This window comes from Strix uralensis, chromosome Z (assembly GCF_047716275.1).
Source record: "Strix uralensis isolate ZFMK-TIS-50842 chromosome Z, bStrUra1, whole genome shotgun sequence".
Taxonomy (NCBI): domain Eukaryota; kingdom Metazoa; phylum Chordata; class Aves; order Strigiformes; family Strigidae; genus Strix; species Strix uralensis.
This window is the reverse complement of record NC_134012.1, coordinates 52,480,627-52,502,816: the sequence shown is the minus strand read 5'-3', so window position 1 is coordinate 52,502,816 and position 22,190 is coordinate 52,480,627. Positions and strand designations below refer to the sequence as shown.

The 22,190-nt window shown below is 39.0% G+C and overlaps 1 protein-coding gene across 1 annotated transcript in view; it reads right to left on the bottom strand.

Annotated features, from left to right (window-relative positions):
- The window catches only part of SNX2 (sorting nexin 2), a 34,963-nt gene extending 14,687 nt beyond the window's left edge, over window positions 1-20,276 (bottom strand). The window contains exons 1-6 of the mRNA XM_074857278.1: window positions 20,122-20,276; window positions 12,010-12,127; window positions 3,402-3,565; window positions 2,046-2,112; window positions 1,800-1,843; window positions 1,566-1,707 (exon numbers count right to left, since the gene is read on the bottom strand). Coding sequence (XP_074713379.1) covers window positions 1,566-1,707; window positions 1,800-1,843; window positions 2,046-2,112; window positions 3,402-3,565; window positions 12,010-12,127; window positions 20,122-20,229 — 643 coding nt within the window. The 5' untranslated portion in view covers window positions 20,230-20,276. The remainder of the gene's footprint in view (window positions 1-1,565; window positions 1,708-1,799; window positions 1,844-2,045; window positions 2,113-3,401; window positions 3,566-12,009; window positions 12,128-20,121) is intronic.
- Between the last annotated feature and the right edge of the window lie 1,914 nt (window positions 20,277-22,190).

The following is a 22,190-nucleotide window of genomic DNA, read 5'->3' as shown; positions in this document are numbered from 1 at the left end:
ACAGACTAAGGGCTTTTGTACAATACACACTGCACTGAATGTATGATATTTTGTATTAAGACTTTAAAATAAACACATGTAATGTAAACACAATATGTCATCTTACTTTCAGCCATTTTGACAGATCTCTGCTTTAAGATGCCTCATTTTAAATCATCCTAGAATCCCTTATTTTCTCCAGAATTAGAAATGTATGGACTACATATTTTTGGACAGAACTAAATGCCACCTGTGCAGTGAAGTTCAAGTTTAAAGCAAGAATTTCATGCTCTTTAGAAAATGTGCTACACAGTCCATGAGTTTTCCCCACTTATTGCAGCTTAACTAAGTCTCTATGCAAGGATCTGGTGACAGCCAGTGCTTGCTTACACTGCAATAAGTCCCACCATTTCACACACTTCCAGGTGTATCAATATTTATGCTGTTTTTGTTCAAGTGGTACCTCAAACCAGTCTAAGCTTTGTCTTACAGATGAATTTGACTGTGATGCAAGTACTATATTTCCATGTAACTGCACACTGCCATAAATGTCTTAAATGTTGTATCATCCAAAAGACTTGACTAGAAGTCTCATTCTATCTTTATAAGCCCTGTTAGCATTTATAATTAAACTTATTTTTGTTACATGAAAAATTGGTTACTATAGAATCATACATTACTTTCAAGAACTACTAAAAATTCAGATCAAATTTCAATCTTACAGACTGAAAAATGCAGTGCTTTTTCACAGAATTAAAAGCATGATTTTCCAAAGCTTTCTGCTGCCTACATCTACTGCCGATGCCTACTTATATCAAAAGCTGCTGCTCTGATTAGCTTTACAGACTGCTAAACTACTGAAGAAAAAGTCCTGCCATTCCCTACATATCAAACAGCATTTTAGAGTCCAATCACTTATTCATATGGGTAAGCCATAAGACTTCAACAGGTTTTACTGTTTTAAATGTTTAGCTATTTTGAAAGAACCTCTACTACTTAGAGCTCATAAAACTGAAGGTGCTTCAGTGCATCAGGCATGCTTCTTACTTCATGAAGAAAGATTCTGATCCTTCACAGCATCACTCAAAAGTGTTTTCTGAATTAGAACTTCGAAGAATTGACTAGAGGTTTTAGTGTTCACCATGACCAAAAGAAACACTAAAGTATTAGAGAGGTGGAGTACGTATGAAGCTCTGTATATTGCAGGCAACTGATAACAGCACAAGTTAAAAATATGCTTTCATTTAAGTTCTTTGTTTTGATAGACTAATCAGCTCTTGAAGGGCAACAGTGAAGAAAGAATGACAGATAAGAAACAGAAGGCTATGTATCAAGACAAATGTCCTTCTTATTATCAACACTGGTTTGAGTTAGGAAGAGGCCAGTACATATGTTTCCAATTTAACCTGAACTTTTTTAAAATACAGAACAGGAAGAATATTTAATAGGTTGGACCAACAGATAAGAAATAATACTTATGCAGAAAAGTATTTCTTTTACAAGCCAAACAGATATTAAGATACTTAATTTGTATTACAGTACTTAAATGACATGCTGAAATTCAACCTTACAGGAACTACACTTACCTACAATGCTTTTTTCTGGAGCTGGAGGCACAATGTAACCAATATGCATGTACTTTGTTGCTAATTTGCTGTGCAAACCAAGAAAATCACTGAATCTTCTTTTAACAGAGAATTCATTTTTGTGGAACATGGAAAGTGATGTCTTAAAAAAAAAAAAAACATTGTTATGCATTATTGATCCATCTACTCAGCTATGATACAAAGTTATCTGTAAATATTTGTTGCACTAGTTACCTTTGTTGTTACTCTGTATGCCATATAAGCATTCATGCCATCTCCTGTAAGAAAATTAAGATACTTATCCTAAAGCAAGTTACTTTAATCCCTCCACACGCTTTTTGTTCCAAAACATACATTAAACAGCTTTCCATTTTATATACTAAAAACTGCCAAAAGATACCTAAATAAGAAATCATGCTAAAATAGTCTTCAAGGGAAAAGACAGTCTACCATCTGACTTACTAGGCTCAAAGAACTTACCAACTTTCTCTGGGTCTGATACATTGATTTCTATATCAAACAAATCTCCATTTGCTTCCTCTTCAATCTAGGAAAAAGATATGCCGTATTTAACATGGTAACATGCATTCATACTATGTATGGTTACAAGGGTAAGGGTATAAGAGGAAGGAGAAGGAAAAGTCAGTATGTTTGTATGATTAAAAACCCCTTTCAGACTCACCATCCAATGTTAAATGAATATAATATCTAACATTGATTGTCACTGCACCAAAATTCATGTGATGGACTTGGCACTGTTAGGTTTACGGTTGGTTTCAATGATCTTAAAGGCCTTTTCTAACCTAAATGAGCCTATTCTATGATTTTAGTTTTAAGTCTTCCTGCAAAAGCTTTTAGTATGGCAGACTTTTCTCAGGACTTGCTGGCCTCAAAATTTTAGAAATACTTACCTTAGGGGTATGTTCATTGTATCTCCTACAATGCCAGCAGATACTATGGTTCAAAACCCACTTTCATTTGCAATGTTTCTATATGCCTCTAATCAAAGGATAGATATTCCTTTTTATTAATATCATCTGTAGCAGAAGAACTTGGGACCAGAAAAGTAACAGATAGAGAATTTTCTGATACTTGCCTGAGCTCTAATCATGCAGAGTTTTGAAATCTTTCATATAATAATCATAAGTTTGATAAAAACAGAGATCTTAAGAAACACCATGGCAGAAGGGACCGTGTACCAGGGCTGAAGGGGGTAAAACTCAGAATAAAATGCCATCTTGTGGTATCTGGGGAAGCAGCCATCGACTCACAGACAAGTCTTGTTTGCAAACTCATTTAGCAGAACCACTGTCTAGTAAGAGAACAGTCCAGAATGAATGGCATTTAGCAATGCCCAGGCTTTGAATGGAATGCCAAATGTAAATAGCAATGTTAAAAGTACCATTAGCCTCAGCTGTTTGTTAGTGTGCAGGATAATGCTAAAAACTGCTTTCTCCATTTCCCTACTAACAACAGCTTCAGAAATCCAAGTTAAAACCTGTAACATGCTAACATGAGTAGTTATACATGATTAACAGTTCTCTTGTATCAAGTTCACTGCTTGCTCCTACATACACTTTTACAGTATCTATTCTGAAGGAATGGAACTTCTTACTCCTTACACTACAGGTCTCCAGTATAATCACCAAAGTAATGAATTGTTATGGTATTTTCATGAGTCAAATTCACACTAAACTTTATACGCAAAGTAAACAGATTTCTTTTACATCCTTCTCCTTAGCAAAGGATGATCCCATGAGTCAACATTTAAGTACTGTAATTTTAAAAGAAAAAATTTCAAAAAACAAACAAGGAATTTAGAAGTTCACTACGTACCTCTTCTCTGGATCTATCAAAAATCACAGGGGCTGTTACACTTTTTGATTCCATTCTGGGAGCTACTAACGTAGTAGGTGTTATAGGAGTGATTGCGGGAGTAGGTTCCGGTGAAAGTATTGGATCTCTCTCTGGACTGTCCAATGAAACTTCTTCTGTTGCTTCTAGATAAACATTCTGAGTTAGCAAAGCAGCTTTTGTGCAGTAGAGGTAGATATGCATCACAAAGATAACAAACACACACAATAAAAGATGACAATATACAAGTTTAATAAGATCACCTGTAAATAGCACCCATCTGTGCCAGATAATTTCTTTCAATACATAGCTAAAACTAGATGTGACATTTGAGCTTCTAGTGCATAGTGGGTTAAAGTAAGATTAATATTGCCTTTTTTTTTTTAAGTATACTGTTTGATAAAGAGTCTTTCAAAGTAGTCATAAGTGATAAGTCATTTATTTCTGCATGTGATATTATGAAAACTAATGAAATTTCTTTTATCACAGCAGCTCTTTTTCAGCACCTGTACCAATTTTAGTTTTTGCACTCTGAACAACAGCTGATTCAGTCATATAAACCAGTAACTGAACAAACTAAGACATGTGTTAAATGAAGTTACATGACCATAATACACTCTCACCACTGCCAAAAGCCCACAACCTGTAAAATATTAGAACATGAGACACTCTGACTAGTAAGACTTCAGTCTCTATTTATCTTCAGTCTTTTGGGGGCTTAAAACAGTTCACTAGAAACTGAATACTTTGTTCAGATTGTAGCCAGTTGATCTATCATTAAAAGGGAATGTAAACCTCTGCTCTACAAATACCACACGCTTCCTCCACTAACTGGTTTTGACCACTGGCAAACTACTTCCTGGGTATAGAGAAGTACCCATTCTAGTTTAAATAACAAATGCTGTGGTTCTTGCTAAACATGCATTTTCAAGAATTCTAGTTCCTTAATAGGTAACACTGACCACAGGACAGACATTTGATACCAAAATTGACTTCCCAACTGGTCTCACATCTTGTTACAAACTAGACTTCCCTTAGCAAGTACTTTACCAAGCAAGTAAAAAGGCACTAAAACAGATCCACTCTGAGTTATACAAAGTTACCAAAACATTCACTACGCAATTTGGAAGAGACCTATGCTTGCAACTTCTGTCTATATGAACCGCTGAATTTTTGAAAGAAAATATACCATCTTTCTTCCAAACTTTTTAAACCCTGGTGCATATAATGAATGTAACTAGTCCTTACTCAACAGCTAAGAAAAGAGAAGTTTTAAAGATCAGATCTACTTTAAAATTTATGAAATAGTTACACTGTGTGTAAAAAAAAAAAAAAGTCTCATTTTTGTCCCATGTAGGATTGTTTGCTTCTCCAGAACAGCCTCTAATCTACTAGCAACATAAAAATAGAACTGGAAATAGCATCCAATGAACCATATCATTTACTGCTGCAAAAAGTAATATTATGGTCTTTCATAAGCAACACATCAAAACCATTCAGCTTTATCCTTGCTGCCACTTAGAAATATTCTATTAGCCAATTCCGTTTCCCATTCTTCTATAAAACTTTTTTTGCCAACCCTTGATGTTTTTCATAAATGAACAAAACCACACTTCTCTACCTCAGAGTTGAAAATGACTGTGTGCCTAAATTGTTTGATATTGCAGCTCAAAATAAATTGAAAAAACAAACTTCAAGGTCACTATGCCTTAACCTGGTTTGAAGCCTCATTCTGGCTTGAGGCTGACCAGGTTTGCTGTTATTACGTGTTCTGGAGTGTATCACAGAATTGCTGAGCATCCAGATGGGTTTTGAGCATCTTCAAGGATGGAGAAAGCACCTCCTCCTTGGACAACACATGCAGTCCTTGACCACCCTCACCATTAAAAAAAACCCAAACCAACACAAACCTCAACTTTTTTTCTGTCCTGGGTTTGGCTGGGATAGAGTTAATGTTCACAAGAAGCTGACAAGGGGCACAGCCAGGATAACTGACCTGAACTAGCCCAGGGGATATTTGATAACATATGATGTCATGCTCAGTATATAACTGGGGGAACTGGTAGGGTTGGGTGCAGAGGGATCACGTCTTGGAAATGGGCTGAGCATCAGGTTCCAAGCGTTGTGCATCACTTGCTTTATATACTCTTTTTTTAGCATTACCATTATTATTCTTCTCTCCTCGTGTTGTCTGTCCTATTAAACTGTCCTTATCTCAACCCATGAGTTTTTACCTTTTTCTTCTGATTCTCTCCCCAACCCACCAGGGCTGGGAGAAGTGAGTGAGCAAGCAGCCATGTGGTCCTTAGTTGCTGGCTGGGCTTAAGCCACAACATTTTCTTATATATCATCTGTATTTCAATTTGTGCCCATTGCCTCTTGTCCTGTCAGCTGGCACCACTGAGAAGTCTGGCTCCTTCTTCTCCATTCCCTCCCATCAGGGAGGATTCTGTAGGATTCCCTCCAAGCCTGCTCTTCTCCAGCTGAAGAGCCCCAGCTCTCTCAGTCTCTACTTGTATATTGTACATTTTATGACCTTAATCATCTTCATGGCTTTGCACTGGACTCAACTGCAGTCTGTCCATGTCTCTTGTATTAGGCAGCTGAGACCTGGACTCAGCACTCCAGATGTGGTCTCACCAGGGCTGAGCAGAGTGGAATGATCACTTCCCTCAACCTGCTGGCAATGCTCTTCCCAATTTCAAATTACAGATTTCCACAGTATTTTCAAACTAAACTTAAAAGCAAGCACTTTTTGGTATTTCCCATTTTTAATATGAACAAAGATTATCTAAAAGCTTTCTTTGAAAACTTTTTTTTCTACCATTGCTTTGTTCTTAAAGCTAAATCTTTCTGAAGAATCCTGATGATGCCTCCTGCCCTCGAATGCCACAGGAAGGATACTGCATCTTAAACTAATAAAGATCTTTAATTCAAAACCTCAGATCAGGTGGGAAGTTACACTGAGGCAGTTGCAAAAAAAACCCTTTTAGATTGGTAGAAGAACAACATAAACATGGAAAAGAGGTAGTCCTCTCCTTCAGTGGCTAACAGCATTCAACATGTATGTTATATGTTACACAAATGACTATTTCACAGAAATATTTCTCAGAACATATATATACATATGTAACTTAACATGATATAGTATAAAATATAAAAAAATTATAAAATGAAGCCACTCCGATCAATTATTAATTTTTCTATCACCAGCTATATTCCAGCACATGTGTTTAGAAAACAAACCACTAATCATCATTAAGCACTTCTCTGTACCTTCAAATTTTAGACAGGCTTACAAAATAAATCATGAAACAATTCAAAGCACACAGTTTTCTCTTTCATCAGCTCAGAAAACATTCCTGTTACCACAGAAGTATGAATTCATGAAAAAGGTGTGAATTCAACGTAAGAAACCAGCACTGCTATCAGATGAAACAGGAGCCTACTCCTTCCCAGCACTCCTCTTTTTCAGGCTTGTATCCACACATCCATTAGTATCATGAACTCCAACCAGGACTAGCCCCCTTGCTACTGTTCAGCAGATATCTGAAGCTACTGCTAAGCTGGTGCATTATTTCTGTAGAAGAGAAAGCAGCAGGAACAATCAGCTGGAAAGTCAAGGAGGTTTCCTTTCAGTAAAGCCAGCAACACTAGACTTCATCCACACCAGTATTTCTAAAGCTGTGCAACCTCAGGTTGGTTGGACATGAGCAAATTTTTAAAGGTGCTGCCTACTAGCCCTCCTTTTCTACTTTCCTGGAGGAATTTACCCAGAGAAAATAGTATCTGTTTGATAGCAGCAGGTCAGTTCTTTTAGGAAGAAAGGAGAATTTGTGCCATCCTCCCTCCCACTACCTCTCACCCTCAGCTTTGCATGCATCCTGCACATTACATAAATCTAGAAGAGTGAAAAGGAAAAGACAGTAGAAGGGAGTGATGGGACAGAGCAGAACAGAGACAAGGATGTTGTACTTTTTATTTAAAACAAAAGTATTTAAAAAGAAGTATTAGCTTTACATAAAACAGCAGGTTCTTATACTTTCTAGCTATTTTTCTCCCCTCAGAAAAGCAGTCTTTGATTAGTATATAAACTGAAGATCTATTTCCCAAGAAACAGATTTGTGCTGATGAACTCTGGCATTTATGCTTCTCACATACATTCTTTCACTTTGAGAAATCCAATGACGTGGTCTAGATTAAAAGATTCATTGACAATTCTTCTGTTTGTTTTGTGGCTTTTTTTTCATGGAAAGGTTAATTTGCGACATTTCAGAGTAGAAACTATGGCACTTTCAGAAACATTTACTTGATTTATTCATTTTCTGTTTTCCCCTGAAAACTTAGGTAATAGGTTGTGGTTCTGTGTGAGATTTTTGGTGGGGTTTTTTGTTGGTTCTTTTTTTTTTTTTTTTTTCAATATTCTGTAATAGTATTTGTATGAAAAATGAAATCTACATGTATTGGTTTCCTGGGAAGTTCTCAAATGCATAAGTTATTCTTGCACAAACAGAGGCAACTGCTCTGCCCAATTTTTAGAAGGAAAACATTGAGATCCAACATTCACATCAGCTAAGGCAGTTACCAGTACATATTAAGCACTCCCACCAATCTAATGCTCTAAGACTTCTACACATAAATACCTACTTATAATCCATAAACAGTCTTTGTTATGGATCACTGTCAAGATGCTTAACTCCAGAAGAACATGAAAACATCTCATCCTGCTGCAGAAGACATTTATGCTTAATTAACATTCTACAGCCAACTACGCAATGTTTCTATCAGCACTCGAGCATAGGGCTCAATCTCAGCATTAGACAGCTCTTGTTTCTTTACTTTTCACTACTAGCATTTGTCAAACATCATCTTAGAAAGTGCAAGTTTGCAACTCCTCACTAGCAGCTCACTTCAGCTGAGTAAGTTATTTTTCTAAATTTCAGACCTCTGTAACATCCTGACATGACTTGAGTGCTTAAATTGGCTTATCATCTTTGAAAGTTTACTCAGGTAATCACATAAACATGGAAGTAAACTAAAGTAGAAACTGCTGTCCACGACAGGGATCAAACTATTAAAAAAGGCTTCTCCAAGTGTAGCAGTATTTCCGAGACAGGTACCCTAACAGAACTGAGAGAACTACTACACCTAAGCCACAGCCCATGACCCTTACTGTTATACCAGCAGTACTAAGAATACTCTTAATGAGAGCAGAAATAGTTTTAACAGAACAGTCAGCCACTAATAAGGCCTTCTTCTTACTTCAAAACTGTAGGTTCACATGCTTTTGTGCATTTGTTTTTTGCAGAAGAGACTCAGAACTGAACAATCAGCTTCTAAAAAGCAGCAAGACATCTGCACCAAACTCTTCGGATCAGACACACCACAAGACAACAGCCTGACAGACACCATCAGCTGGTAACTTTTGCTGTTCAGCTAGGCTTAAAGTACATATCTTGTCTGGTCCACAGAATTAGCATCTCCTTTTCTGTATCAACTCCCAGGAAAAAAGTCTAAGACGAACCTATCACAACATGAAGAAAAGCAAAACAAAAACCCAATAAAAACAAATGTCATGCCCCCACCCCTCAATGCATTGATTTTTCTCCAGGACACAGTAGCTAGATGCTTGCATAAGATGATCCATTCCCAAACACCTTTCAGAGCTGAAAAAGCAAAAGAATATAAAAAGTAATCTTTTATCAGACTGAGAGGAAAAATTGTGATTTTTCCATTTTTCTGAAAATGGTGACACAGCACTGATACAACTTCACAGACATGCTCATCATCTATGAGCACTAGAGGCAAAGGGCACAGATAGCTATATCCTACACAGGCAGTCCACAGCACGTTTCTGCAGCTACACACAGAATTTTAGGCCAACATTTTGGAAGACTAATTCAGTATCTAGTTCTTCACTCTACAGTAAAAGCTTATGGACAGGCAAGTTTTAAGACACACCCCAAAGCTCCTCAGGATACTCTTAATGCTACCCAGTTTGGAGCACTGACCATTACGGTCTCCACACGCAAGAGTTCTACAAAGTAAGATAAACTAATTCTTTTTTGGCCAAATAATCAACACACTGACTTCTATTCTAAGGGTGAAAGGGCTTAAGCGGGTTTAGCAAGACAGTTTGCTTTTTTACAGAACCAAGAATCACAATACTAATGACTGCAGCAGCAAAATTTACTGGTCTCCAATGACAGCTGGTAAACTCACGGACTTCCACCTTTGAAACCCAGTTTTAATAGTTCATTTATGAGTCACCACAAAGTAATGAACATAAACTATCCTGTAACTGCTGCAGAAGCACAAAGAGGTTTTAGGTATAGTCAAAAAAGCCTAAAAAACTCCCAGGTTCTGAACTGCAGTAAAACAGCACAGGAAATCATACAATTTGTTCTCCCTCACCTCCTTTTCCATTAGGTTGCATTATTAGATGGAACAATGAAGATATATCAAGCCTACAATAGGCACACCATCACAGTTTTTACAAACATGTCTGGAAAACTAGAATTGTTTAAGCCCTCCTCCTTTCAGAAGCCACCCATAGGATTTCCTTTACCTGGATTTTACAGTGTCTAATAATTCAACATAGAGTAACAACGTAAATTAGAAAGCTGTAGAACTTCATTCTCTTCCTCTTCAGTTAAGTGTTCTTATAAGCTGTGACAAGATAGGTTTCTTTGGAATTGTAGCATGTTGAAGAAAAAAAGCCCAGTCACACTCACTTGTAAATTAAGTCCTGCTTTCATAGAAAACCAGACTTATGCAATCATGCTGGAAGCAATAGAATAGATATCTCATGTTGCCTTCTCACATTTTCTATTTATTGCAAATCAGTATCAGAAAGTTAATCATATGGATTAACATAATTGTCTAGCAAAACAGTCCTAAGAGAGAAAAAAATAATTATACTTCTGAGTACACAAATCAGACATAGAACAAGAATGCCTATGCTGACAGCGATACAAAGACAGAAGTTCACCAGTAGGGTACAACTGTATTACGCAAACTTCCTGTGTAGAACAGGACACTGCGAAAGATCTTGTCTTAGGCTCCATAAATCACACTTTTTTTCCCCCTATTTGAGTTTGTACTAGCCTCAGTCTGTATATAAATGGACCTTTTAAAGACTAGTATTAGGTGTGTTAGACATGCAGTATGTTAGATGCTTTCAGTTCAGTGCTGCATGCATTTAAGAGAATGTCTTCCATAGCAATACTCATACTCATTAAATCAGTTCTGGGTGTTTTTCTCACAGCATTCATTTCATTTGAAACAATCTGGCTGCTACCATTTGTTCCTTCTGTCTGGTTCCCCTCAATATTTACTCCAGCCACCTTTTTTCTCAATATTATCAAAAGGAGAGTTGGCTTTCCTAAAATATCCATTCCAGATAGCTCTATGGTTACAAAAAGCCGCTTTATACACTGAAGCTAAATAACCAAATTACTAGTACTAGAAAGCTTCATTACTAAAGCACTGCTGGTCTCTATAAGTCATAAGATCAGGTAATACAAATACAAAAAAAGAAAGACTACGTCTCTACTCTTTATTCTCTCTCTTCATACACTTTTAGAGTTAGTAAACTAGTCAATACATTCTAACACTGTCATGAGCAAATATAAGTTCAAGTATATGCAAACAGAAATTTAGCAAATTCAGAACAAATGTAATGGCCATGCGTATACATGTATCTATACAAAACAGTCCAGAACTAAAGGCTATAAAGTTTCTTTTTGAATGATTACATCAGGGAATCAATGAAGATGAGATGAGGAGTGTATTCTAAGCAGACTGCCAGCTGCCAACTCAGTATGTAGCAATAGCAAAAGTGTTAGTATTAAGAAGCAGCATTCAGAACCACCTTTTGATGTACGTAATATACTCCAAATATTACACCTCCTTTCCTGAATAGTTAATGCTCCTACATGTGTAATTGACAACAACCCTAACACATGTTAGGACAGTCAAAAACTAACAGTGACTGATTAATGAAGCATTAGAAATCTGTCACCTATTGACTGATTACTTATCAGAACTTTCACACACCTTTCTCCAAAACATGCAGTACTGTCAAGTATCAGAGACAGAATCATTCACTAGTGAGACGATAGGACTGGTCCCATGTGTCAGTTTGTTACCTTTTCATTATGACAAAAGAGTCTTAAGAGAAAGGAAATACCCTCCAGCTTGCCATATGATCTGAATTATTTCTCCTTATAATTGTAAAAGACTGGGACAGCTTATGTATGGTTATTGAGTAGAAAACAAGGATGCAACTTAAATCATGTTTTTATACACAGATTTGAATATTGTTAATTACATAATGATAAATACTGTTATTACTGTCAGCAGAACACGTTACTAACCAGCTAACACTGCCACACTATGCTCTGACAGTACACATCACCAAGAAACTTGTATTTAATAAACAAACTTATGTTATACAGTACCACAACAAAAACCTGTACATAACTGTCAAACAACTTAAAAGGCTTTAACCCCCCTTCCCAGAAAAGCAAGTTTCTTTCAGCCCAAGAGCAAAAGAGTTTATGCTGACACATTAGAAGAAAGCAATTACCAGCAAAGAGGTCTTCTCTGTCATCATCTAACATGATTTCTGCTGGCTTTGGACCATTGGAATTTGTGCTGAGGTCTTCTGCAGGAAGACTTGCTGGCTCTGGAGATGAAGGACTTGACTGTTAAAAAAAAAAAAGTGAAATAATTAGCAGAGAACCAGTTGCCATGTGTCATTATATAAGAATTATTGCAACAAACATTCTTTCATTGCAAAGAAACAAGGCAAGACATACAGAAAGGAAACCCTGTCAGCTATTCCATTTCCTACTCCTAGCATGGGAACAATGAACAAAGGATACAAGCTAGTCAACAGCTCTTTTCATTTCTTTGTCAGAGAAAAAAAAAGTCATCCATTTCCTCAGGTTTAATTAACATGAAAACAAAAACTGCTACAGAAATACCTAGAGTAAGTTTATTAGTATTGCAAACTGTAATTTGATTATTAAGTTCCTTTTGGAAAGGCCTGGATTTAAATCTGAGTTTGTATACAGAAAAAAAACCTAACAAAGAAATCTCCAAGTGCTTTATACCAGTTTTTTCAGAGATTAAAAGAATGCATTAATGCTATCCAAACAATTCAAGGCTGCTTGCAGCCATCAGAAATTTTGATAGCTTTGCAACAGGTTGAATTTGGAGATTATTGCCACAGCGGGTCACACTGTACTGTACATGGAAGCTAGGCTTGCCATAGATACAGTTTCTTTAGTTTACTGAAGACTGAAAATTGCCCTGTGAAAGAGCAACACTTAAAGACACTCAGGAAAATTAAAGCAATCTGAAACTGGGCTACCAAATATACAGCTCACAAAATAAATACACACCTAACTGAAGATCAGTGCTTCAGCTAGAAAATCCTTGTTGAGTAAGTATCAACTATGTTTACTGCCATAGTACTAGAAAATTTGCAAGACTCACTTCTCAAAGTCATCCAAAATACCTAGCTAAGCAGTTTTCAACAACAGCATATTTATTTATGAATGCATGCACTTTAAAAGGAGCATCCGTAAATTGTGTCACTACTTGCTTCCGGGTTTTTGCATACAGTTGTCATAATTTAAGTTCAGAACCACAATTCAAAACAGATAGTAAACATTTCAGGCTACATTTCAACAAATGCCACAGGCTACAAAAGACTTTAAAAAGCCTGAAAAATACTCAAAAGCCACTGAAAAAGACCATCCAGATTGTATTTTCACATTCATAAATGTAGCAGAGGCAACAGTTCCATGGGAGAAGCCTTCCTTATAGCTTGCTTTTACTTCAAGCAGCACAGAGCAAGACCCCAGCTCCCATATCTATCCACACCTCAGTCACCTGAAATTCTGGTACAGAGGAAGTAAGCAAGAAACAGTAAAAATGCTGCCAGACAAATTCAGACACAATACAAAATAGTTTTTCAGGGGACACATGAAATCAAGACTCTCTCGACCCAGAAAAGGTGTTAGCTCAAGGTTTTCCCTGCTGAAGACAGATGGAAAATGAAAGCAAATACAAGAATACTAAAAATTTATATTCCTATAAACCAGATTATGGTTGCAACAAGGAACTGCTCCATTCAGATGGCAGAATAAGTTATATCCCCTTCACTTTGCCAAAGACTGTCACTCTGAAAAGGCCACATATAATGTGGGGAAACCAATAAACAAACCAAAGTGATGAGCAGCAAAAGGAGCAGCCTTTCAAAGTGCTTGTTGGATTTTGCTCTAGAGCCTGCAAAGAAAGTCAAAGCAGAAGCACTCAGGAACTGTATGCAGGTAGCAGAGTTTATAACCTTACAAGGAACCAATCCGCTAAGTCACACATACACTTCTCATCTCATACTAAACCAATGCCAAAATGATTCCACAGCAAATAAAAGTGCCCAGGGGTAATAAAGGTGTACTTGTTCACTCTGTGAAGCATGATCCTGAAGTTGTATCACAAGACTTGCAACTAATTTAGACAAAATTAACTATGAAATTTAAGAAAACCTCACTGCTTGACATGCTTCATTCTTCTACAAATGACAGTATAGACAGTATGTGTCACACATAATAGTCAGCAATTTTAAGTGATTTCAGAAGTAGCATATGCTGGAAGAAATGGTCTGTCTCTCCAGGCAGCATTGCGTAGAGCTGCGAGTTCAAGATCCTTTACTTCAGCTAGAAGAGCAGAGCACAGAAATGCTTGATAAGGTTCAAGTAGTTTAAAGTTTTGTCAGCAAAAGCAATTCTTCATGAAAATACTACAGATACTCATTCCAAAACATTTTTGCTGCTACTCAACTTCAAACAGCAACCCACTTACATTTTGATAGATCTGAGGTTTAGGACATAGTGAGGAGCCCACAATACCACAGATACGGAATGGCACGCAGTTCATGTTTTCAATTCACCTCCATGAAAAACAGCTGTAATATGGCCAGGTACAGGGAACAAAAGCCTTCCAGAACATTTGCTGCACATAGCAGAGGGCTTTCCACTTTATTCCTTAATTGTCCTCTTGGTTAATGAATGAGTGGAAAAGAGCTCTTTGAGAATACTCACATCTTCAAGCTATTTCCTCAGTCTATCTTCTCAGTTTTATCTGAGGTAGCTAATTTAATTATTGATGACTACACCTGGCTTCGAATCACAAAAAGAAACCCTACCAGACACAAAATTCACCCTGAACGCTTAAACCTGATCAACTTACATCATGATATGAAAAACCAAGTACTTACATGCCCAGAGCAACAAGTTAACCAGAAGTCAATACAAAGCTATTCCCACTTTGAAGAAAGTAACAGATTCTTCCTAGGATAGCTATAAATACATGCCATCAAGTCCTAGTAGGATTATGGATCTCTTCCTGAGCTGGGAAAGATCCTGTCCATTGCCACTGCTAAAGAAAGCCAAGCACTCTGCACAGGATACCAACTTTCACAGCTGTAGTTAGAGTACCAGTTACAGACAGCTTTCTCCAAATTTCATATAACCTGGTTTCCACTAACCACAGCTGGAGAATACCTGCAAAAGAAGACTCAAACAAACCTTAGGGGCACCTCAGAAAGCTCAAGAAGCAAAGTTTATTCATGCAGGTGGTATAATGTGTATACAAGACACAGAGTCTAGAAGTGACTCTTATAGGAAGATTTCCAGTGAAACACAAGTTCTGTCTGGGTGTTATTTTATAAAGATATAATAAAATCATATTTACTATAAATGACAAGTTCTATTTTTAAGAACAGTTGAAATTAAAGTGAAGTTTTGTGGATGATTTACAGGTAAAATGTCTTTTCTTTAAAATAACCTTTCAGCTATGTGCTGGTTTGGCATTTTCTTAATAATGGGTTGTATAGTTCCATGGTTTGGATTTGTGACCAAAACAGTGTTGGCAACACAGGGATGTTTTAGTTATTGCTGAACAGTGCTTACACAGCATGAAGGCCTTCTCTGTTTCTCACTGCCCTGCAAAAAATCAACAAATTGTCCAGACACACAGACAGCATAGCTGTTCAGAAATTTTAAACTTACTTGATGTCAGCAATTCACAAAATGTCACAAACATGTCCATTTCCTGAAAGCTGTGTGCCTGTGAAATTTCTGAGTGACTTCTGAGCTGAAAGAGTCAGGCAAAGCATCCAACAACCAAGATGGTCAGGACATTCAGGTATGCAGGATAGTCAGGATTCTGCTTTACTTGTTTTCTAAAAAACAAGTTTCTGATGAGAGGCCTATGGGTCCATTTTAATTTGCAATGGCAATAACAAGCTCAATTTTCTCCTCTTTTATTGTGCATTATGTTTAGTGGCAATAACTAAGTATTTCATAGCTTTGATTTAGGAAGAATCAAAAACAAGTTCCCATGTTTTCTGTTGGCTGAAATTATAGTCCTAGATGTTTGGACATCCTCCCTTCTCTTAATAGTAGGGTCCCCCCCAAACCAGTTCAACTATTTGTCTGAGCCCCTCCTAGCCTCCTTCAGTCAGAATACAGTAGGTTGACAAAAGTTGACCATCAAGTTAACCCAGCTAGTTGTCTGAAATAGGGTTACAAAATCTCATAAATCACAGCATGGGCAGAGAGAACAGACTCAAAATAGGACAGTAACATTTCCAGCAGAAAGTAAGAGGACACAAGCAACCACACTAGAATGAACGTTCACATGCTTCCATTACAGCCTGGATTTAACACCAAGGAACAAGACACACATTTCCAGTAGAATTACACCAATTAATCTTGGATACAGACTTAGTTTTCTGCAAAGGTATAGTACAACATAGAAGGACTTAATATTTTCCTCTCAATGGGCTCTTTATTGCTTCCTCTATAAATGTCACTGTTAAATTCAATGGATATCATTAAAGACATCTGGACTTCTGTGCCTATCTAATGTTTTGCCTTCTGTGTAAAAAACAAATGCATATTGCAGAGCTTTGACATAAACTGATAAACTGGCAATGAGATTATATACACACCCTGACCCAAATGACAGTCTTTACTACATTACCTCATCCTCTGCTTACTCATTGTTTCCAAGTCCCTCCATGTATTCTTCCATTACAAAAAAAAAAAACCCAGGAATATAAATACTGGTTGAAATGAATAGATACTTTTCATTAGCTACATGTTCACATGGCACCTGCTTTACAAAACACAGAGACAGGCAATACAGAAATAAGTGAGAAGTTTAGGGGAAATGAAGAAGTGGCACAACAGATAAACAAGGAAGGTGGTAGATAAACAGACTAGGGCAAGGAGAAAGGAGGATGAAATGATGAAATGAGAGTAACACTAGCCATACCATTTTTCAGAAAATCTAATGTGCACTTTTTTCATATATGTTGCCAAAAGTGACTTTCATACAGTTGTTTGCAGTCTCCCCTAATAGAGGCAGAGGACACCGACAGCAAATTAGCAATTCATTGATTACAAACTTACAACAAGGGAGGATTCGTCTCATAATGCACAGTTAACTTCCAGAACTTCTTGTTGTGTGTATCAGGGACACTTTTAAAAAAAAAATAAATAAACAAAAAAAATGCATTTGGAAATTTAGCAGCTAGCTAAGTCCACAGAAGATCATTCATACTGTAATGATACCTAGAGCTCAGAAAGTCCTTGAGCTACAAAAACCTGGTAGCTGGGAGAGCACTGCAGATGACTATCAGCACACAGATATAATCATCAGCAATATTAATCACACAGCATCCACCACTGAGTATAGCTGTAAACGCAGTCTTGGCTTAGACCATTTGTCTGATTCAGTCTGGCTGTTCTCATTGATGAAAGCAATTCTGGCAGCCAAACGGAGACCACTCAGTGACCATGAATTTCATGGAAGCAGCTCTCCAGACATTGCAGTATGGTTGGCACAATGAAAACAAATAATCATTCTACTGCTCTCAGGCACTGTGGATATGCGATGAGGAAATGAGCACCCCACTAGCTCAGACAAACTGCTGCTCAGCCCAGTGCCCAGAGTTCATAGGTGCCCAGTGCTCACAGAAAGGGCAGCATTCTCACTCTCTGCCACCCAGCAAGTTTTCAAGTCCTAGAACGTGTTCCCACCACACCCCAGAAATGCTAGGTGTTACAGTTCAGTGTGATCTTTTAACATCCTACATTCTAGAATTAAAAGGGTTTAATTCAAGGCATTAACTGTATGTGCACAAAGAAAGTTAAAACTCCAGCTTCTTCACATCAGAGAATTCAACTTGAAATAAACAGTAGTCTTAATTTAATTATACAGATAAGTCACTGAAGTCAGTAAGCCTTCTTGTATTCAAATATTTCATATTTGTCATTCATAATATACACTGAATTTATATTTTGTCAGAAGAAACTTAGATGAGTTAGCATGTGTTTTCTAACTTGAGACTTTGTTAACATGGAAGCTATTTGGAAGACCTACTAGAAATCTTACAGCTTCTCCACTGCACAATCAAATCAAAGGTAGGAAAGGTATAGCACGCCTTTTGGGAGTTGCTAAGAGAATGAAAGCAAGAAAAAATAGGAAGGACATTGAAATTAATCATGCAAAAAGCAAATGGACAGCTCCAAGATAAAGCAGTTGGGAATGCTTTCAAAGTACCACAGCCTCCGTAAGTTGGCTTTGGACCTCACTGTCCCTTGCTGTGCTCTATCCTCTGGTATCAGCAAACAAATACATGACCAACTATAAAAAGCATGAAGCCATTCTATTGTTACTATAAAACTTCCACGGGCATTTAGAGACAGCTACTTCATAACTACTTACAGGATTAAAACAATACTCACGACAAAACTTAACGAGCCCCACACCATGAGATAATTGTTCCTCTCTGGACTAAGGTGTCCTATACACTTGAGTTAAATGATCTATGTTCAAGCTAGTGAGAAGTTCAAAGTCAATTTTCATGACCTCTTCCTTCCAAGTTTGCAGGAAAATCACAAGATTAAGGCTCCTCCCTAAATGCTGTAGCTGATTAGATGTCAAAAAAAGCTTTACTTGACAAAGCTTTTCAAAGCTTCTCTTTAAGCAAAGAGGCTTCCTCTTTCTACTTACCTACTTTCTTCCAAATAGACTGTCTACAAAAGCAAGCAGCACAACGGAACCATCAGACAAACCACCCCTTACAAAGTTAGAAGACTTTTCAGTAAATATTTTTAAGCATTAAGGTGACGATTTCTTTTTGTAACTGTGATTTAGACACTAAATCTATTTCATCTCTTGCAGCTTTAATTCTAGACTGTATCAGTAAAGACCTTATTTATGTTATACTGCAGTCTTTCTTAGTGCACAGAACAAGACTCAAATAATACACACTGTATCACACAGAGATGCCCAGAAGTATATTAATACAATTCTCATCAACTGTAGGTTCACATCATTTGCTATTCCTTCACAGCATTTTTCCACAGATCTTTTTCTACCAATGCCCAGATTATGCATCTATAAAAAGAAAAAAATAAAGTGACTCAAGAGAAGGCAAATGACTTTAAAATACATTTAAGAGCCTCTTTGTACACTGGCCTTTCTTGTTAAGGACAAGCAACAGCCAGAGCAAAACAAAGAAATATGCACTGATCCTATTACCGTAAAGGTCAGGGACAGGAAAGTCTTCAGGGAAAGAGGAACAGGAATAATTTTCTTTTTCAATGCGTAACTGTGTACAGGAAGAACAAAGTTCTTCCAGAAGATACTGACAAAACACACAAGTGAAACATAACGAAAACAACGCAGGAGGAAAAGCTCCCACTATAATGAATGAATACATAAGCATTTTTCAGAATGAGGGCCTATTTATGCATTCAGTTGTTCTGGGTTTGCGGTTTGTTTTGAGTTGGGTTGGTTTTTTTTTTTTTTTTTTTTTTTTTCCCCATTAGACTCCTGACATGAAAAGCAAGCACGGTTTAGAGATGTATCTCCTACAAGTTTTCAGATCCTCCAGACTCTGATTTCTCTGAACAACTGCAGGTTTCGCAACGCCTTGCACGCATGCATGCCTCCCGCCTTCGGTCGCCCGTAACTGCTCGTCACGCTGGGAGGCGAGCGCCGGACGGCGCTGGGCAGGCAGGGTCCCGGCAGCCGCGGGGCGCCAGGAGCCCCCCGAGCCCCCGCAGCCGAGCACCGCGCCGGCTCCGGGGGAAGAAGGCTTAGAGAGAAGTAACTTTCTCAAGGTTTTTGCAAACTAGAAGGGGGTGAAGCCTCAGAAAGAGGTCAAAGAAAGGAAAAGGGTTGTTACTTATCTACGCAAAGTCTAAGAGGGGGAGGACCAGCGAAACTGGCGTCGTGACAAAACGAAAGGTGTAAATACTTAGTACCCCGGCAGTACAAGAGGGAGGTAAGACGAGGGAAAGCGACGACCTGGTATAGCGGTACTTGGAAAAAGAGTTTTCGGTTTCTTTTGGCAGAAGACCTCAGGGCAACCACCGAGCCCCCTCGGAGCCGAGGCCACTTGCCCGTCAGGAAGGAAGCGCCGAGGAGCCGTCGCTCCCGGAACAGAGGCAGGTGGCGGGACCGCAGCTGGGGGCCGGGCCGCTAAGGGCCCGCGGCCGGGTGGGGGGCCGGGGGCCCCGGTCAGGAGCGCGGCCTGGCGGGGAGGGGAGGGCCCGGTGAGAGCCGACCCGGCCGCGGGGCTCGGAGCCGGCGGTGGTGGGCGGGCTCTCACCTCCAGAGTGGACACGGTGCTGGTGAAAAGGTCCTCGCCGTCCTCCAGCTCCTCGAAGTCGGCGGGCCGCGTCTCCCCCAGCGGCGGGGGATCCCTCTCCGCCGCCATCTTACCCTCCAGCCCGGCCGCCAGCCCCGGCCCCCCGCACTCACGTGACGACCGCTCCGCCCTCTCCCGCCACGTGACTGGAGGGGGACGGGAAGGCAGCGGCGGCGGCGGCTGGAGCGCGCGCGCACGCACCCTCCCTGGCCGCCGGTTCGAGGCTGGGCGGGGCCGGTGGGAGGGCGGAGGCGGCGTCGTCGTCCTTTTCCCGGGGCACTGGGGCAGCGTGGCGGGGCCTGCCGGGAGGTCGGGCCGCTGCGCCGCTGCTGTCACACAGTTCAGTGAAGCCGGTCTATGTCCGCGGACCCCCGCAAAGTCTTCGCCCCATGAAGGCAGCGTCCATGTCCACGCGTGTCTGTGTTTTAGGCAACCCGTCCTGGCGTGGAATGCTGGCTGTCCCGGGGGTCTCCCTGCTTGCAGCGGGGTGGCGTGGGTGCAGCCTCGAGTGAATGTCAGCCTGCGTCCTGGATGTGAAGTGCCTGCTGCGAGCGAAGCCGGGGAACGTTCCGCTCCCGCTGGAGGAGAAGTCCTTTGCGTTCCCCGCTTCTGGCCCGCCCATTTCCCACCTTTTTCCTTTGAAACATTGCGCGGCACTTTACCTTGTCTTCCTTGCGCGAGGGGTCAGCATGGCGGGGCTGACACTCGCGCCCTTACAACCCTCCACCGTGTGCCTTGCACCGTAGAGTTGGGAGGAACTTCAAGAAATTTTGTTTTCCGTTTCATGTCAGTCGTTGAATTAAGAACTGTTTTTCTGTGAGGAAAATCCACTCATTACACTGTTTCTTCCTCAGGGAGTGAGGATTAGAATTAGCATGCCCCACCCTTGCAGAGCAGTCGTTTGGTCAGGTGCAGAAGTATTCATAAACACTGAAGTCACATGTCTCCTGCAAATAAAATATTTGCAGGCCCAATTCCCTAAGTTATTGTCTGCAAATTGCTTTTGTTCCCCTCCCTCCACTTACTCCTTTCCCCTTACTCTATTCCTAAACTCAGTCCCTTGCTGCATATCACATTCAGATGTCTTTTTAAGATTTAAAAATGCAGAGTAAGAAACTGAAAAAATCAGTTCAAAATATGCAAATATTTTCTATCCAGAAGTGCAGTTCTCTGGCATCTACATTTCTGTGGATGACACTATCATTACATTCTTACTGTCTTCCCAATTTCTTGTAGTATTCCCGTTCTGCTATGCTATTCCTGGAAACGTTCTAAATAACAGGCACATGCACGCTTTATCTAGAAATTATGATTCAATCACCTCAGTGATAGTTCTGTGTCCTTTGACATTATACATTATGATGTCTCATCATTATTTTATTTGCTGTGATTAGAAAGATCATATAAAATGTATTAATTTTTTTAGATTTCTGTCAAGCATGCTAATCTAGCATAGTTCTTAGGTGTTTAATAATTTTCCACTAGACCATCAAGATTCACACCCATGCCTTTAATGCTCATGTGGCTATACTATAAATCAGGTCTGTGAAATATTTTAAAGTAGTCATCTATCACACCAATCGAGTATGCTACAGAAGCAGAATAAGATGAAGAGCAAACAAGATGTCAGCTGTGATTTTTTTTTTTGGTCATTCATTAAGAAAAGTATGTAAGGATTTTAGCTTCTCTGGTTCAAAGTAACACTGTATTTATAGGTTGGGTTTTTTTTTACTTAACTTTCCAGTGCTTCTGAGACCTGTGGCCGCAGAAATGTATTACAGATATTTTTGTGGCAAAGGGGTCAAGGAGTAATACAAAGGTAACTAACTACAGGACCTGGATTTTTAACTAATTGAGATTTCAGTTTGAAAAACTGTGGATTAGTAAATCTGAGTGGAAAAGCAATCCAAAATAGAGAAAACCAATCAAGGAAATAAATTGGAAAGCCACTAATGCTGCAGGAAAACTTAGGATGATTGCAAAAAGCCAAACACATATGAGATTGTGATGTGTTACTGCAAAAAACAAAA